The following is an 18125-nucleotide window of genomic DNA, read 5'->3' as shown; positions in this document are numbered from 1 at the left end:
TCCAATATACACATTTTTAAATATACGTTTCCAATCCGAACAAATCTCCGTTTTTCCAAAGCCAGCGACAACACACAGACACAAAACCAGCATTAATTTGCCCATCTCTGGCGCACACAGAGAGCGCACCGCCGCATATCCGTATCACTGCTATTCTCACAGCCATGGACGATTACTAATTGCTGAAATTAGCGACTTGATAATGAATGATTCCCTTACCTTTTGCTTCATTGTCAGAATTGTCAGTGCTGGTGTCAGTGTTTTTATTCAGCTCTTTCTCTGCTTCCGAAGGGCTGATTTTGGGTGCTGGGGCGCTTTTTTCTGTTTTAATTTCGTTCGTGGATGTGTTCTGAGTATTATCTGTTTTTGTGTTTTCGGGGAAACTCACTTTAGCCACCGGGGGCGGAGGAGGAGGAGGAGGAGGAGGTGGTGGTGCTGGTTCCAGATGCTCGTTCCTTGGGTTCAGGCTCGCCCTGGATTCAAAACTTGACTCAAACTCATTTGGATTGCTGCAGTTTGACGTCTTCTCCATGGAGGGGTAACCTTGGCTTGCTCGGTAGTAGCTAGGAACGGGGACTTCATGGTCATTTAGGCAAGGCTCAGGCATTTGGTTGGGATAGAGGGCTGCCTCTGTGGCATTTTTAGCCCTTTTGTCAGCGTTATACATACAGCAAACATTCTCTTCCTTGACATTGGTTGGGAAGGAGCAGGATGGGAGCTGTCTTGCAACAGGTTGCTCGATCCTGTACGTATTTTTGGGGTCACACCAAGTGTCTAGCTGAGAAAGGTAAGATGGATAGGTGCTGAGAGACAAGGTAGCGCTATTCACCTCGTCCCTTTTGGAAAGAGACGGGATAATTCCACAGTTCCTCATGACTCCGCAGCTGAAATCGCTCCCAGGCTGCATGTACATCCCTTGGCTGGAGGAATAATTCTCCCCTCTACAGGTACCGGCCAACGAGTCCATCAAAAACGAGTTAGAAGTCACATTGTTGGGACATGACATTTTCAGAGAGGGTTTTTAAGGAGGAATACTCCAGCCAGGGGCTGACATCTTTTTTTTAGGGGGAAAAAATATCAAGCACCATAATTATCCACGCATCGGTCCCCCCCCCCACCCCCCCCACGTGATGCCCAGGCCAATGAGGATTGAAAATGGCCTTGATGATTCAGACGGGGCCGACGTCACGGGGGTCAAGTTGTCGGGACCGGGAGCGGCACCGGTGGAGCAACAGCGACATCTGCCAGCACCGGGCCGGGACCTTCACGTTGAACAAAGGCACGGAGCCCCTCCGCCCCCCCCCCCCCACCCTCTATCCCCCCCCTTTCCCCTCCCGCCCGTTTGTTTACCAACGGAACCCCGTATGGAAAAAGGGGGCAAAGGGAAAAAAATAATAATAATACAGATAGATAGATAGGTGATAGATGAATCGAGAGATCCCCACTATTTAAAAATAAAAATAAAAAATAAAAACACACAAGGAGAAAAAGCGGATGGGTTTTCTTTTATTTCCCCCTCCCCCCCCCCGCAAAATAAATAAATAAAAAATGGGAAGGGGGTGAAATTTATATTGAAAAACATCTCAGCTCCCCACTCTCCTTTTTCCCCCTTTTGTTTCCCTCCGTGCTTGCTCGCAGTTTCCTCTTTGCGCCCCAAAAGCGATCGCAATTGGAATTGTTGCCTCTCCCCCCCGCCCCCCGTCGCCCCCCACCACCTTCTACCCTTCGTTCCCGGCCGCATCCCCTTCTCCCCCCCCCCCCCAACCCGGCGCCCCATCGATCTGCCCTCGTTTCTTCCATCCCTGCTCGTTTTGGGTTCTAATGAAGAGGATTTGGGGTTCGCGGGGAGGGGCGCCGGGGTCGCGATGGGAGCCGCTTTGTTTTTGCAGCTTCGAGGGAGAAAGTGGGGGGAAAAAACGGGGCAAAAATGAAGGATCCGCTCTCTGCCTTCACCCCGCGTTCCCTAAAAGCCCGGAGCTCCTTCAGCAGGTTGGATATTTCGCCCAAACATCCTTTTTTTTTTTTTTTTTTTTTTTTTTTTTTCTCCCTTCTTTAAACATTTTCTTTTATTTCTACATCTAATGAATGAGAAGCACGGTTCCAAGCCGAGGTCGGCTCCTCGTCCCCCCGCTTTCCCCCGCTGTTTTTGCCGTTCCCTTTAGCGAAGGACGCAGCTTTTTTTAATTATCCACTTTCATTCCCAACCCGCCTTCGGTTTCTGCGCCGCGATGGCATCGTGGTGCCGCGCACAGAAATTCCTCGTGGGGGGAAAGCGGGGGTCGAGGGGCTCCGAGGGGGCTGCGGCCGCAGGTTCTCTCCCATCTCCCCTCTCTGTGTCTCTTTCTCTCTGTGTTTCCCTTCAGGAAATTACAAACCGGGGGGAGAGAGCAAAAAAAAAACCAACAAAAAACCCACCACCAAACCACCCCCAACCCGGGTTGCACCACTGCGCATCACTCAGGAAGCTTTGCAAACTGAAAATTGCCCGTTTTGTTCAGATTTTATTGCGTATAAATGTAGATAAACACGTACGGATTTTCCTGGTGGAGACAGAGCGAAAAAAAGTTACTTTTCTCCCCGATTTATCCGCTCTGTTCTTTTGTGTGCGCAAAGCGATGGGCGCTCAAGTTGATGTTTGCTTTTAAATTGCACCATTTCCGAGCAGGGTTTGGTGCTTTCAGTGCGACCGGATCGAAACCTTCGCGGTTCCATCCTCAGCATTCCCCCCTTTGTGGGGTATTTCACAAATTGAGCGTCGAGCTCTATAGATTTTATCTTTTTAAACCATTTTTTTTCGGCGTTTTGTAGTGCTGGCGGGTGAAGTTTGATGGCGGCTGAGAGCGATGGAGAATAAAGAAATAAAAAGAGCGATGGCCGAGAATTTCAAGATCATTACGGTTAGAAAGAGACGGGTTCAGAGTCATTTTCAAGGGAAACAAAAAGAAAACGCCACAAAGAAGAAAACGTCACCTTCCGTGTGGAAAAAGGGGGAGGAGGGGGGGGGGAGGCAAAAATAGAAAGAAGAAGAAGAAAAAAAAAGAGGAGAGGAGGGGAAAAAAAGAGGAAAAAAAGAGAATTAGAATAAAGGAATGGGAAAAAAAGGGGGGGGGAAGGGAAAAAGGTGATGGGGGGGGGGGGAAGGAAAGAGAGCAAAATCGCGGAGGGAAAAAAAAAGTTCATTGTAAGGCAGAAAGTGGAACTTGACCGTTTGGGTGATTTGTAACGGTTCCGAGCGGAGTCCCACCGAAATATTCTCACGTCTGCAAAACCCGTTTTCCCAAAGATTACCAAAAGAGGGGCCGTAAACCCCCCCAACCCCCAATTCCCCCCCCCCAGGCTTTGCTCTGGGAGGACTTGAGGGTCTCCCCTCCGCCCCAGTGCCACCAATTCCCGTCTCTTAGGCCGAGAAAAGCCTCCCAGTGCTCTCCCCGATTTCGCGTGCTCTCTTTCTGCTGCACACTAAAAGCTTTTCGTCGGCTGCAGACGCCATTTGGTTCCCCTGGAAAGCTATTTGCGACTTTATTGCCTCTATTTGTGTTATCTGCATAGGTCTTTTTAAAACAGTTTGATAGAAATCGTTCGGTTTTATGATATCCAACGAAAATTCCACATAATATTTATAAGCAAAGGATAAAACTTTAGTGTGGGAGCCAATATTTTCTCATTTATAGGTGATGAAATTAAAGACCAATGCAATTTTGTGTTATATTGCTTTTTTCCAACCCCCCCCCCCCCCCTCCGCGGTTTGATTTTTTTCCCCCCCTTTTCCACTTTACTTTTGCAGCCGATGCGGCCGCTCGGTAATTCACACCGCTCAGCCCAACTGTTCCACGTGTGCTCTTTATTTTTTTTTTAGCGGGGGGGGGGACACCAAACTTGCCCCCTTTGCTCCCTGCGTTGTCCGCCCCGAGGTTCAAAGTGTGGCCCCGATTTTTCGCTCTATTTCCCGGTGTGCTTTTCTCGAAGCAGACCCGGACGAATTGCATTGCACAGCGAAACGTGACATTAAATCCGAATTTTCTCCTCCGCAAAGGAGGGTATCACCTCGAGCGAAGCTCCTCCAGGTCTCAGAGAGGGAAAGCGGTGGTGGAATCCCCATCTTTTATGAACGTGTAAATGCTGGGAGTGTAAAATGAAGATTTACACCGCGCACGGGGGGTTTCGGTCACCGCTTTTTGCAGCGCGGAGCTTCGATGCGGTGATGGGGAGGTTCGGAAGCAGCTCCGCAAGTTGCTCGTCAGCATCTTCGGGAGCGAAAAAAGGGCCGAAGAGGTGGAAAAGAGTTTTGTTGGTCAAAATGTTCCGCGAGGGTCACGCAAAACTTGGCCGGGTTGGGGCTTTTTTGGGCCGTGGCAATGGAGAGTTGGCGTTAGAGAGCGGCACGGAGGCGTCTCCGGGCGAGGGAATATTGTTTAAGGTTCAAAATAATTAGAAGTATGATAAACATGGGTCATTAATGGGAAAGGAAATAAAATTCATCAGCCTAAGTGGAACCCCCGTTGGGAAAAATGCTTCGCTCTAATTACAGAAAATAAATACGAACAAACGCTATTAAAACTTAAAAGGGGAACCTCTGCCCGCCGCGAGGGCTTTCAGAACGCGCTGCGGGTTTTTACGCACTTTTCGGGGGCGCGGATCCAAAGCTGAGGGATGAGGACCGAGCCCGGATCGGAACCCCAAAGCGGACCGGGCTGCCCTCATTCGGCGGCCCAACGGAGGATGGGGCGGCCCCGGGTCCTCCCATTGTCCCCATCCCGACCCCAAAGGAGCGGAGGGAAGAGGGGAGCAGAGGGCAGAGGGACATCGAAGCCCCTCTGGCGCTGCACCGCGTCAATGCGGACCATTGGAAGAAGACAAAGGATCCCTCAGACTTTTCTCGTGGTTGTTCTACCTGTCCCCTTTTCAATCTAATTATTTAACCGTGAGTTATGTGGAGAAAGCGCTTCTTACGCCCATTGTATTTTTTAGCAAGTTTTCTTACCGTTTTATGACAAACATTCATTTTCGCTTCTAGGAAGTGTTTGGTAGCAACACTTTAATGATTACCTTAAATTTGTATTTCTGCCCGGCATTATGCCCCGTGTTGTAGCGGAAATAATTCTGATTTATGACAAAGTACACTGGAGTACAATAACAGCGATGCAAAAATAAAACCCACGCCTTTATATGTTGGCTTAGAAACTGTAAACTATCACCACAAGAAATCTATCAAACTTTACAATCCCTCTTACCCCGCTTCCTTCTTTCGGAGTAACTTAAGTCAAAGAGTTATGGAATGATATTATGTTCCTTGAGGTGGTATTGAAAACCGTGTTGGAGCTGTGCGACCCCCAACATCGAGGGCTGCGGGGACCCAAAATCGAGCTCGGAGTTCGGCCCCCTCCTTTGATGACGGGGAGCGAATTTGCGCAGCGTAATTCATAGATGGGAAAGAGCACGAAGGTGACCCGGGGATTTGGGGAGAGTTTATTCAGTGTTGAAATGTTCCCGTGAATTTTCCAACAAAGTTCGGTATCACACCTCCCCCCACCCCCACCCCCCCTCGGGAAAAAAAAAAAAAAAAAAGGAAAAAGAAAGAAAGAAAGAAAGAAAGAAAGAAGGGGGGGGGGGGGGGGGGAATTATGGCAGAGCTTTGGAAATGGGAATTGTGGCACTGGTGGGGAATGAAAGGTGTTTGTGTGCGGGCAAAGCGCTGCGGTTTGGAACCCGGGGGAGTAACGGAGCTTCGGATGGAGATGCGGAGAGACCCCGTTAAGTTAAAGGAGAGTTGAAAAAGGCGCAGAGTAACGCAAAGGTAAAAAACGCGAGCGATGAGGGAAGGGCTGCAATGCGGCTCCGGGAGCTCAACGCAGCCTCTATCTCCCAAAACTCCGATTTTTTCGCGTCTGACGATGGGAAAAAGGATTTCTTTCCAAATTTGGGCCAAAGCTGTGAACGGGGGTGCGTGAGGGGGGGGCAGCTCCGCTCCTCTGTGCGCTCCCCGATGGACATCGGTGCTCCGATGACCGCTTGAACAGAAGCCGGGGAGCGCCGCGGGGACGGGCGCTCAGCGCTCCGGTTTGTGGTGGAACACGAAGAGCAATTGGGAAGGGGGTAAAAAATTATATATATATATCGGAATAAAACCCAACCTCACACCTCCAGCCACGAAATGATCTGCGGGTACGGGAGCTGCGGGGCTTCGTTGGGCTGCAGACCCCCAAAATTGAGGCTCTCCACTTTCCAAACACGGGCACCGCCGCTTGAGGTCGAGACTACAGAGAACCATACGGGCAGAGAGAGAATTTGGGGTAAAAAATAACAGTAATTTTTAAAAAATCACCGTGATTCTCCTTTTTTTTTTAACTATTTTTTAATTTATTTTTTTTTTATTTTTATTTGATTGTGTTTTCCATACCTGAAAGCATTGCCTTGGGAGATAACCGCGGCTATCTCTGCTTTCTTCATCTCCCGCTGTTCGCGGCCCCAAACACAGAGTTTGGCCGTCGTTTGCGCCCTCACATACGGTTTGTATCAAACACATCTTTGGAACAGAGCTCTGCGGCTCCGCTCAGCCCCTATCACTTCATTCCAGGGAAGGGCTGAGGCCGCTTTTTCGCAATTAAAACGAACGAATTGACTCCGCTACTTGTAGCACATAAACAATTGTAATGTTTACATTCATTCTTTCCCCTTCTGCCCCCCTCCTTCTTTTTCTTTCTATTTTTTTTTTTTTCCCCTCCCCGAAAATGAATAAAGTTTCTTTATGGGCTCCATCAGCAACGTGCTGCAGCCCAATTCCTCCGCTCCAGACAAAAAAAAAAAAAAAAAAAAGAAAAAAAGAAAAAGAAAAAAAAAGCAAAGCTTATGAGGTCGCAAACCGCATTCTCGTGGTTTCATGTTGTAATTTAGGACTTATCAAAAGCAGAGGAACGTGCTCCGGTCCCACATATGCTGCGCATCCGCAGATCCCCAACTTTATGAAAGGCGGATAAGGCCTTAATGAGCCGCCATTTTGGGGCAAAATCATAGAACTCATCGTTTTCTTATTTTCTCGGGCAGAACGGTGCTGGGTTTCCCCCCAACCCCAATCCCAACTCCCCCCCTCCTTCCCAGAGCTCCGATTAGTGGGACGGTGATTATTAATGATAACTATAAAATTAATAGTATTGGAAGAGGGTTGGGGGTGGAGGGGTGCGGGGGCTGAAAAAAAAAAACCCAAACAACCCGAAGCCCGACTTTGCAAACGCTTTGCTTCAAATCTGAGACCTTTTCCCCGAAGTTTTGCCCCCCCCCCACCCCCCCTCCATCCCCGTTTTGCCGGTGGCTCTCCCATATTTCAGCCCAGCGCTTCTTCGGGAGACGCGTCTGATCGCTATTCCGAAAGTTATGGGCCACATGGGCCGGGATGGGGCTCCGGGCCGGGGGGGGGACAGCAGCTTCTGGCCCTGTCCGTCCGTCGGGAGCGGCTCCAACAGCTCCACGGACACAAATAAACGCGTCCACCCCGCGATCCGCAGGCGAGGATTAGCTCGATTGATGGTCGATTCGAGTCCGCTTGCCAAAACCACCTCCTTTCTTCTTCGCCTTTTTCTAATCCCGGCTTTGGCCAAGTTGCAAACCAACGTCAAACCCTTGAGGAAAAAGTGCAAATGGTCAAAAGGCCGCATTTCCCCCCCTCGGCTATTGTGTGCCGCTCTTGCTGAGTGCTTCTGCGAAGTTGCTTATTTACGTGCCACCGAGGAGGTTTCGCTCCTTGCACGCACACACCATCAAGGTTACGAGTTCGTGCCCGGCCCTGGGGCACCTTTAGGAGTGTGCAAATGATGCTGAGTGTGCAAACGGTGCTGCTGCATGTGGTGTGCTGTGTGCTGCGTGTGGATGCGGGTGTGCAAAGCCCCGGGCAGCACAAGGACAATCCCTGGACACTTTCCTTCCGCAGTTGCAGCTCTTACAGCGGATCCCCCCCCTTCCACCCCAACATCACCTCCCCTTCTCCCTCCCCAGCCAAAAAATGGAAATGATTTGCTTTGTATGGGAGCCGACATAAGTGAACATTATTATCCTGCAAGAAGCCAATTAGGAGCCGCTCCCCTCCACTCCCCCCCCCTCCAGCCTCCCCTCGCTCGCCTTCCCTCTCTGCAATATTTCACAACAAAGTAACCCGGAGCTGCGCCCAATATGTTGGGGATGAAAACGCGGGGAGTGATAGGAAACAGGTTGGGTTGTGTATCACATGCGAAGGGCCTTCGTAATTAGTCCGGGTGTCATTAAGGTGGGCACTGTGGGGGCTCCCCAACGCTATGGGGGGGAGCGCCGTTGTGATGGACGCCAGAAAAGGGACCGAGTTTTCTGATGGGGGACCGTCCGCGCGTGCTGGCACAATTAAAAAGTAAAGAATAATTATAAAAAAAATAATAATAATTAAAGAAAAAGAGGAGCGGCGTAGGGAGGGGATCTTGTAAAACTTTTACGCCAAACAAAGTTATAAAAACTTTTTTTTTTTCTTTTCGTGCGTTAAGATATCAAAAGGTTTATGGCAATCATAAAGAGCGCGAGCCGCGCGTGTTAAACCCGCCTCGAAATGCATTAAATACGGAGTTAAATATGGGGCGTCATAAACGGATGGGATGGGATTTGCTGATTATTTTCTTTTTCGGGGGGAAATGTGGGTCCCCCCCTCCCCTCGATCCCCCCCCCGTCCCCGGGGGCGGAGCCGCGACCCACTCCGATTCCGCTTTATTACAAAAGGGTTAAAGGTGATGGACTTGACTTTATTGAAGTTCAAAGACATCATATATTCACATTTTTCTTCCTGTGGGTTTCTCTCTCCCACCTCTGCGTCCCCGCCGGGGTTCGGGAAACCCCTCTCCATAGCGACTTTTTGGCCTTTGGCTCTTCCCTGCCATCCGGCCCCAAAACCTCCATACATCCCTTTCTCGTGTAGGTGCTGGAGACGCACATCTGTCCCATCCCTCTCTGCCTACGGGTTCCCCACTTCTCCCCACAGCCCCCCCAGCGAGTGCGCGTCCCCCCCCCCCCTCCCGCAGCTCCTCCACCTCCCCCCCCTCCCTTCCCCACGACATTAACAGCCCTTTTCCTACATGGCACTGGTGCTTAATGCTGCTGTAAACTCCCACATGGTCTATAAACTTGGGTTTTACAACTGGCATTCCATTTTAGCTCGCGAAAACTTTGAACTAGGCCTACAGTTTCATTGTGCTGCAGTTGAACTGGGGCCTTTGTGGGGGGGCGAGGGGGGGGCAAGAAGGAGGGAGAGGAAAAAAAAATCCCTGGGCAAGACTCCCTTATTTGTTTACTATTTACTGCGGAAGTCTTTCCCTTTAGCCAGACGGGGTAATTAAGAAAAATTAAGCTGTTTAGTGCTGCAGCCTTTATTACAATGTCTAGACGAGGCGCTTTTGTCCGGACAGCCGCTGCTGTTACGGAGCATTAACTGCCGCTCTGACCCCGCGAGGTGCACCTCACTGCACCTCTCTCTGGTTTTCCTAACCTTGGGAAGCTTTGGCAAACACTCATTAAAGCGAGGTGCTGCGGGGTGGCCCCGTGAGCGGTGCGAGAAGATGGCTCCGGTCCTTCTCTCCCCCTCCTCTTCCTCCCTCCCCACCTCATCCCGAATCCCTCCTCGTATTTTATCAGAAAGGAAAACCCTCGGAGTGACATTTCCAAACGGGGACAATCGTCCTTTCAGCCCGTGCAGTATTTGCTTCTTCCAAAATAATAATAAATAAATACGAGAAAATAAAGAGGCTCTTTGCCATCTCTCTCCCCCCCCCCCCCTCCGCCAACCCCCCCACCGCATTTTTTTTTTTTTTTTCCTTTTTCCCCCTCCCTTTCCCACTCTGTTAATGAGAACCATCCCCACCGACATCCCCTCGTGGCGGAGGAACGGCTCTATCACGAGAATCGAATTGGGTTCCCATTCCTTCTCCCTTCCGGCTGTGCGTGTGCGCGAACGGGGCGCGTTTCGGTGGGTTCCATTTGTTTTCACCCCCCCCCCCCCTTTACACTTCCCCCCCCAGCTTCAACCGCTGTCAAATAAAATCAGAACACACCACCAAAGCGCTTTCATTCCACAAGGGCTGTATTTAAAAGCGAGGATGAGAATTTTACAGGAACACGCTCAATGGATGGGAATACGATGCGTTGTTTCTTTGCTACCGGTTTTGGGCTTTTTTTTTTTTTCATCCCCTCTTCTAGTTTTTTTTTTACCAACCCCCCCCCCCCCCTCCTTCTCCCCTTCGTCCATATGCACGATCCCAGCGCTCCACATTGAGGGGAGAGCGTTCAGATCGAGCTGGACCCCCCCAAAACCCCCAAACCAACGCTCCCAACCGCAGCGTTGACCCCAAACTCGTGCGCCGCATCTTCTTTGTCCTCGAAAACGTTGTGTGGCTGCGAGACAGGAAGGAAAAAAAAGTCATTGTGAGAACAGAGGGGGGGGGGGGAGAAAAAAAATGACGGTGATGCCCCCGTGCATGGGATTGAACTTGTTTTCTTAAGCAGGAATCGAAGGACTTGACTTTGCATTTGCGCTCTGCAGAGAGAAGGCGCGGTGTCCTTTAGGAAACGCAACTCCTTGGTGCCATTCGTTTCATTAAAAGGAATGAACAAAAAGAGAACGTGAGGGATTGTTGTGGCAAAAAAAGAAAAAGAAAAAAAAAGAAAAAAAAAAGAATTGAAGCAGGGAAATAAAGGAGGACATCGGGAGCCGAACTGAGGGCCGAGAGAAAACCCATCCACGGCGGTTCGGTGCCGAAACCTCGCAGCAAAACGTGGGTACAGAGGCGGAGGTCTCCACGAATCCCGCTCCTCTCGGAGCAGATTGCAGCTCCATGAATATGGATGATGAGATTTCGGAGATGTTCGCAGGTATTTAAAACCCCGACAGAAGAAAAACCCGCACCGCAATGACCGCAAAGAGGCTTTTAAGGGGGGAATTCTAATAAAATGGTCAAATAAAATCATAATGTAGAACAGCTTGCGATGTCTTTATTTGCCACAGAATTTCACAGAGGATTCCGGGGATTCACTTTTACATACACAAAGAATTATCTTTTTTTTATTATTTTTTTCGGGATTTTTTTCGGGATTTTTCTTTCTTTTTTTTTTTTTTTTCCTGTTGTTTTCTCTCGTCGTTCTTCGTCTCCCATTTCCAGACAAAGAAAAAAAAAAAAAAAAAGGGAAAAAGAAATAAAAGAAAAAAAAAAAAAAGCTACGAAATTTATTTACAAAGCAGTTCGGTTATCGCGAACGTCTTTTCGTTTGGTTTCAAACCCCCCCCCCAAGACCTCCCACTCAACATGAACCTCACAGAATACATGTATATATACACACACAGGCACTGTCCCGTGTATATATGCATATATATATTCATATACATACAAAGGGTGCTTTGGGGGGGCGGGGGGGTGCGTGAGAATCTTCGTTCTGCTGGCAGACAGGGATTTAAATTAGGGTTCGGCTCTTGGCCATGGGGAGGAGGAGGAAGGGCACAGAGGAGCGGGGGGTGCGATGGGCACACGGGGACACACGCGTTGTGTGCTTCACACTCGCACTCACACTCGCACTCACACTCGCACTCACGCTCACGCTCACACTCACCCCAGCCGAAGGGATGTGATCCTACAGGGAGATTTTGGCCGCTTTTGGGGATGGCACAGCCGCGTTGTGAAGTCACAACAACACCCGCCCAGCGCTGCGATGCATTCAGAGGGACGGGGGCGGCCAATCATCATCGCCATCAGAATAATAATAATAATAATAATAATAATAATTAAAAAAAAAAATCAAGGAAGAAGAAGAAGAAGAAGGGGGAGGGGGGAGGAGGGGTGTGGGAAGGGAGGAATCCCATCTCGTCCAGGCAAAAAGAGGCCAAAAAAAAAAAAAAAAAAAAGAGTTAAATAAAATGTTCGTGGAATTCGAGTCCTTGAGCGGTTTGGTAAATGAAAGAAGGTTTCGCTCCTTTTGTTACTCTGAACTGTCCCAGACATAGAAATGTAAGTAACGAAAAGGCTCAAACTTGGAGGTTGCTTTGTCGGCTTGAAAGGGCGAAGCCACGCTGTTCCTTCCCGAAACGCTTCGCCAGCAGAGGGGATTACAAAGATGTTCACAATAAGGGATTTCCAGAGAAATACTGCAGGCGGTCTCTGCTTAATTTTTTTTCTTTCATCCTTCTGTTCTGAAACCAGATTTTAACCTGTCGGTCAGTGAGATTCAGCATCCGAGACAACTGGAGCCTCTTTTCTTTGTTTATATAGACATTGAAGAAGAATTCTCTCTCCAGCTCTCTGATCTGGAATTTCGAATAGGGGCACCTCTTCTTCCTCGTTCGGGGAGCACCTTAAAAGAACCAGAAGGCAGCGTAAACATCCCGAGGAAAAGCAACACACGGCCTCACCTTCGAGCTGCCCGCATAGATGGGGGCCGGGGGGAGGGGGGGGGGTTAACTAAGGGGGGATCTCAGCTCGGTGGTGAGGTGACACGGGGTCTTTGCAATCGCTTTTGCCACTGCAAGGGCTTGAAGCTCAGAAAAGGACCCCCGTGCAGCTGCGTTTTGAGTACGGAGAGATTATTTTGACAAAGAGCAGCCCGGGATTGAAGGCAGCGGTGCAGGAGCAGCTGTGCAGGGAAAGCGAGGAAAAAAAGAGAGCGCACGCTTGGCTGCAAATCTGTTATCTGTATAGAAACAGCATGAGCGAGGTCGGAATTATAGGAACTAGATATGATGTTCCGCATAAGTTTCTGATTAACTCCAGTCCTCGCCACACACGCAAAAAGGAATCAAAGTCAAAGAGAACTTCGCATCTGAGCTGCAAACGGGGACTTTCTGCTGCTCACGAAAGCAAAGAGGGAAACAAAACAAACCTTCCCCGTGCCAAAAAAAAAGAAAAAAAAAAAAAGAGAGAGCCCCACTCTCAGCCCTGGCTTGCAAAGTTGCCTGGATGGAGCGCTTTAAAAGCTGCCTGGAAATGAGGGTGAATGCAGGGAGAGGAGCCGAGCAAAGCAGCGCACGTCGGTCGGACAAAGCCGGGCGCTGCTCCGGCCTTGCGGGGGGAAAAAGCTTTAAACAGAAAGTCTGAAGCAAACGCTCCGCGGATTCCGCAGCTTTCCAACAACAACCCCCCCCTCCGCCACCCTCCCACCGCCCCCCCCTCCTTCAGCACCACACCCCCACCGAGAGAAAAGACTCACCATACAGTTTTAATTTATATTAAAAAAAAAGAGATGAGAATAAGGCATAGATATTAAAAAAAAAAAAAAAAAAAAAAAGCCACGCACCGCATGCATCTCAGCGCCTACAAGAGAGCGCAGGCAGCGGAGCAATGTTCTGCCCAATTGCCTTTTACCCTCCGCAACCCGGGACCAAATCCTTTTAAAATGCTCATGTAAGTTCATGATCAAAGTTAATATTTGTCACGACGGCGTGCTTTTAAAATTTCACAGACTCTGAGATGCTGTGTCTGCTGCCTAACATCTCCTTTTTTTTTTTCCTTTTTTTTTTTTTTTTTTTTTTTTTTTTTTTTTTTTTTTTTTTTTGTTCCAAAGAGCTTTTCCCATCGTAAAAATTCTTCTCGTTGGAAGAAAGAGCTTTGTAGGTTATAATAAAATCCTTTGAATGCTTATAAAACTCCACATAAAATTTGACCGACAAAACACACGGGCTAGTCCCTTAACCTTTCCGTTTACTGCTCTACCTACTCGAATTGCTGCTTTTGCTTCCTTCCTTGTTGACAGAGGAGGACGAGGCTGAAGAGCCGGGAGTTGTGTTCTCCTCTTCGTCTTCCGGGTCCATCCCCGTCTCTCCGCGGGATGACAGCGCGTGGCTTTGGGGCTCAGTCTCCCCTTTGCCCTCTCCCTTCTGCCCGCAGCTTTCGGTCGGGTTTTCCGCCCCGCAATACGCGTTTTCGAAGAAGCGGTCGAAGCCTTGGGGCAGGACCGTGTTTTTGTTCATGCCGCCGTAGAATCCCGTCGGTGCCGGGTGGTTGGAGCTGGGGTGGTGGTGGCTGTACGCGCTCTCGTTTTTCATTAGCATTTCGGTCATGGTGGAAGGCGGGATGCACTCTCTATGCATCAGATCTTCTGCGGAATAACACGACGCGTAATTGCTTCTATGGTGCCATTTACTGGAGGGGTCTAGACCATAGGAGACCTCTCGCACGGGCTGCGAGAGGTTGGTGGAGTACGGGTAGGAGATTTGGCGAGAGGGGGCCTGTGGCAGGAAAGATGACACAGTTGAAAATTCGGGGACGTAATAGGTACAGCTGGGGAGGTAGAGGTTGGAAGCGCAACCCGCCCGCTCTCCAAACTCAGCGCTCCTCTCTTTACGCGACTGGGAGCAGAAGTTGCCCAGATTCACTGAGTTAAACATCTTTCTCCTTTTCTCGCTCCTATAGATAGATGTTTTGGATCCGATGTGCGGAGGGGAAAAAATTTGGGAAGGCGAGATGACGCGCGATCCGTCTTAGTCGCTCCGGAGGAACACGTGATCCAAAGTAGATATTGTCATATATCAGTTTGGAGCACTTAGATGCGTAGGAGTGGTTCACTTAGGTAAGATCTCAGAGGTTCAAACGATTGGTTTTCAAACACCGCAGAAACATTATGAAAATCAATGGCAGATTTGTATGCATTTTCCCGAAGGCACACCCCTCGTGGGCGCTCACAGCAGAACTACGAGGGGCGGCCGTGAAGTTGCCTTTCTTTTTTTTTTTTTTTTTTCCTCCTTCCTCCTCTCCTTCCCATTCGGATTCTGCTTTCTGCTTTCAGCGGGATTTGGAGATGGGGTGGGGGCGATTGGGGCTGCGGAGGGAGGGGGGGAGAGGGAGGGTCTTAAGGAGCTCGGACCGGGTTGGGTTGTGTGGTGGTTTTTTTTTTTTTTTCCCCCTCGCCCTTTGTAATATTTTAATTACGGTGATTACTGTAATTTATTATGACGATTATTTCTATCCTAGCCCGTTCTTAGAAGTGTTCCCGAACAGACTTTAGGTAAATCAATATAATCACTGGGAAAAACGTAAGTAAGTTTGGGAACATTTGGCCCCGGTTGCTGCAGGGGTGAGCGCTCCGTACAGCTGCGCTGCGAAACGACGGGGAAACCTCCATCTATCTGGGAGCTCGAAGGGGGGTGCGGGGGGGTTGGTGCTAATTAACAAGCTTCTAACATACGCTAATTATGTTGATCTCTATGTGCACACCAACTATACATCACGCCCGTTGGCACGGCCGGGAGCCACGACACCATTTAAGCGGTGGCCGTGCGCGAAGTTGCAAAGTTTGAGGAGAAAGCAGGCCGGCCTTAATGACTTTTGATATCGAATTAGTGGTAGATGAAGGGGCAGGACAAATGGATCGGGTCGGTGTCTGGTAAATACTGGAAAACCTCCTCGAATGTTTGGTTAAATATTTATTCCGTCCGAGTGGCGCATTGAATATTTAATGCAATTGTTTATCGTCAATCAATGCGTGCGCTTTCAGTACCGCTCTCCTCGTTTATTCCTCCAGCCGAATTAAAAAAGATCTCCTTATTAAAGTCGTTTGTCTTCCCTCCGTGCCCCGAGAGCCGCCTCTCCCTCCGTCCTTCTGCGTTTCCACACGAAACAAACAGCCAGCACCGATTGCTGCTGCGATGTCGCGACTTTTGCCAACAATTGCTTACAAAATATATACGTACGCATTAAAGATCCCCCCCCAAAACCTCAACCTGAAAGCCCGAACCCCTCCCGCAGCCCCACAGCACCTGAAGTCGGGGATGCGAGGAGCGGCTCTCCTTTCCCAAAGCCTTCCCCGGCAGAAAACCGTTGCAACAATTGGGCTGCAATGGGGCTTTCACCTGCATGGGGAACCTCTGAGGTGGGAATTGTTGGTCACAGCATTTCGCTGTGGAGCAGAAGCCGCTTCTCGCACTTCTAGATAGAAAGACAGCAGCGCATCCTCCTCCGGTTTTTCCCCTTTCGTGTACGGGATGACCCGTAGGGATTTATTTTTAATTAATATTTCTATATATCTATATATAATTTTTTTTTTTTCTGGAACGATCCCTTGAAATAAAAGGAAGAATATGGAAAGCACCGCCAGTGGAAGGAAGGATAAAGGCAAAAATAAGAACTGAGTTGTCCCCACATAAACCCGAAGCGAATCCCATCACAGGATGCAGCCGGTGCCGGGCGGAGCGCTTCGGACCGAACTGCTGATGGTGATGGTGGTTCAATGGATCGCGAATATCCCGTCAGATGGAGTTGCAATCCATCCGAACAGCAAGAGGGGGAAAAGGCGAACCTCAGCCCCTCGCTGGAGCGCTCAACCTCAGCGTTGGCACCGGGAAAAACCGGGATTTGTGCTCGTGTGTTTGGGGAAAAAGGGGAGGGGGGAGGAGGCGGCGGAGGGGCTTTCGCTTCGCCCCCCGACAAAACCAAACCTTCACCCTAAAAAGAGCCTCAGGAGCCCCGGCCCCACTCGGGTGTCCCTATTGCAGCTGCCAACCCCTGGGCAAGTCCCTGCTCCTTTTACTCTCCTGGTTGTCGTTGTGTTTCAATGGCAAAACCCCCGCGCTGGTGTTCGCCGCTCCTCTTTGGCCGAGTGGGAGAAAGGGAGAGAAATTGGGGTGGGTTTGGGGAGGGGGAGGAAGGGGGAAAACATCCTGCGGGCTCCGATAAATGCCCAGATATCCAACCATTCTTCAGGAGGGGGGAAAAAGGAATAAATAAAGGTGCTTTTCACGGAGAGGAGCAGCCGGTGCGTATCTCGCAGAGGAGGGGACGGTTTTAGGGCTCCTGAGCAGAAATGCGGTGGGGATTCCACCGGAGCTCGCAGCACAGCGGTGCTCGGGCGGTGTGGTCGCATTTCTACGCATTTATTGGGAAATCTGGCAGGGAAACATGGCGGCTCTACTTGCTAAATTGTGTCTCTTCTCCAGGTTGAGTTCTGCTCACCCGCCCAGCGCAGCACCGCGCTCCTTCCCATCTCTTTTCATTCATTTGCGGCTCCCCACCCTCCCCGGCTTTCTGTTTCCTGCGGAGGGAAGAGCCGTTCTCATCAAAGCGCTTTTAGAAGAGGTCGGGGATCTCCCCGTACGTCTGTGTGAGGAGACAGAGACAGACACACGTATCCGTGGGTCCGTAAGCCCGAAAAGAGCGGTGTTTTCCCTCCCCAAACGCAGCGTTTGGCCGAAGAACACAGGGGCAGAGCTCTGCCAGCCGAGATGGATTTCCTTCAGGTTTGTAATCTGCCCTATTTTATGGCTCGGACGTCGTTTTGGGCAAAACTTTTAATTAAAGTGTCAGCGATCTGTTCGCTCGGCTTTTTATGGACCGGTTTTCATGCTAACTACAAACTAATAACGTGAAGCTATTGTTTATGGGTGTCATTATTATCTCCCCCCTCTTCCCTCCCCCCCCCCCAAACCCTGATTCCAACTCATACCGCGATTCTAAAAGGGAATCCCTCTCTGATGTCCATTTTTCTCTCCACGCACCCCGAATTGTACGGCATGGGCAAACTGCGGGCATGAAGCGGGGAGGAAGGAGAGCTTTTTTCGACTTAAAAAGGGGAAAAAAAATTAAAAAAAAAAACATAAAAAGATCAGAGCCAAACCTCAAACAAAGCACACATAGAAAATTTCCCCCCCCCCGCCCAAAAAAAAAAAAAAAAAAAAAAAAAAAAAAAAGGGAACAGCCGCTTCTCCTGGAGGTGCGCAAATCTCTCATTGCCACCCGTAGGTAAACGCATCCGAATGGAGCCCCGGTGTCGTTTTTGCGGCTTAAACCCGGCTTAAAGTCTGGGATTTGTTGGCTTCCTGCGAGGGGAGCCCCGAGGAGGCAGCTGTGGAGTCACAGCACTTGAATTTGACCACCAAAGTGACCACCATAAAACGGGATGAGGGGCCGACGGTTCGCATTCCTCCTGGTCGGGAGTGACGGGGAAGCAGAGCCGGGTTTGGCACCCGAAACATTTCGGGCCCCTTTTACCATTCGAAGCCGCTCCGTTTCCGAGCGGTGCGAGAGGTGACAGCGCGGGGGGGGGGGAGGGGGGGGGGTTTGAAATGAAACGGGGGAGGGTTGAGGAAAGCAGGGTGGGAGATCCTGGAGGGGGGGTTGGAGGGGCGCAAAATGACCCAAAGGAACTTG

The 18125-nt window shown here is 49.9% G+C and overlaps 2 protein-coding genes across 2 annotated transcripts; both read right to left on the bottom strand.

Moving 5' to 3' along the window:
• Positions 1 to 219: 219 nt before the first annotated feature.
• Positions 220 to 1057, bottom strand: HOXC10 (homeobox C10; the record flags this gene model as incomplete). The annotated part of the gene is made up of 1 exon (XM_010727037.3): positions 220 to 1057. A coding segment is annotated over exon 1 (787 nt), but the record flags the coding sequence as incomplete, so codon positions are not given.
• Positions 1058 to 11146: 10089 nt separating this feature from the next.
• HOXC11 (homeobox C11) lies at positions 11147 to 14430 on the bottom strand. The gene is made up of 2 exons (XM_085212155.1): positions 13702 to 14430; positions 11147 to 12342 (listed from the first exon to the last, which is right to left on the bottom strand). The coding sequence occupies exons 1-2, from the start codon at positions 14369 to 14371 to the stop codon at positions 12110 to 12112; spliced, it is 903 nt and encodes a 300-aa protein (XP_085068281.1). The 5' UTR covers positions 14372 to 14430; the 3' UTR covers positions 11147 to 12109.
• Positions 14431 to 18125: the final 3695 nt, after the last annotated feature.

The sequence above is a fragment of the Meleagris gallopavo genome, chromosome 31 (assembly GCF_905368555.1).
Source record: "Meleagris gallopavo chromosome 31, MGAL_WU_HG_1.1, whole genome shotgun sequence".
In the NCBI taxonomy this organism is placed as follows: Eukaryota; Metazoa; Chordata; class Aves; order Galliformes; family Phasianidae; genus Meleagris; species Meleagris gallopavo.
This window is presented reverse-complemented; position numbering and strand designations above follow the sequence as displayed.

What these genes read in the sequence shown, in the direction of transcription:
- HOXC11 (XM_085212155.1), bottom strand. Translation starts at nt 14,371, where the DNA reads ATGTTTAACTCAGTGAATCTGGGCAACTTCTGCTCCCAGTCGCGTAAA. An exon ending in AAGCAAAAGCAGCAATTCGA is followed by an intron (nt 12,343 to 13,701) that starts GTAGGTAGAGCA and finishes GGTTCTTTTAAG; the next exon opens with GTGCTCCCCGAACGAGGAAG.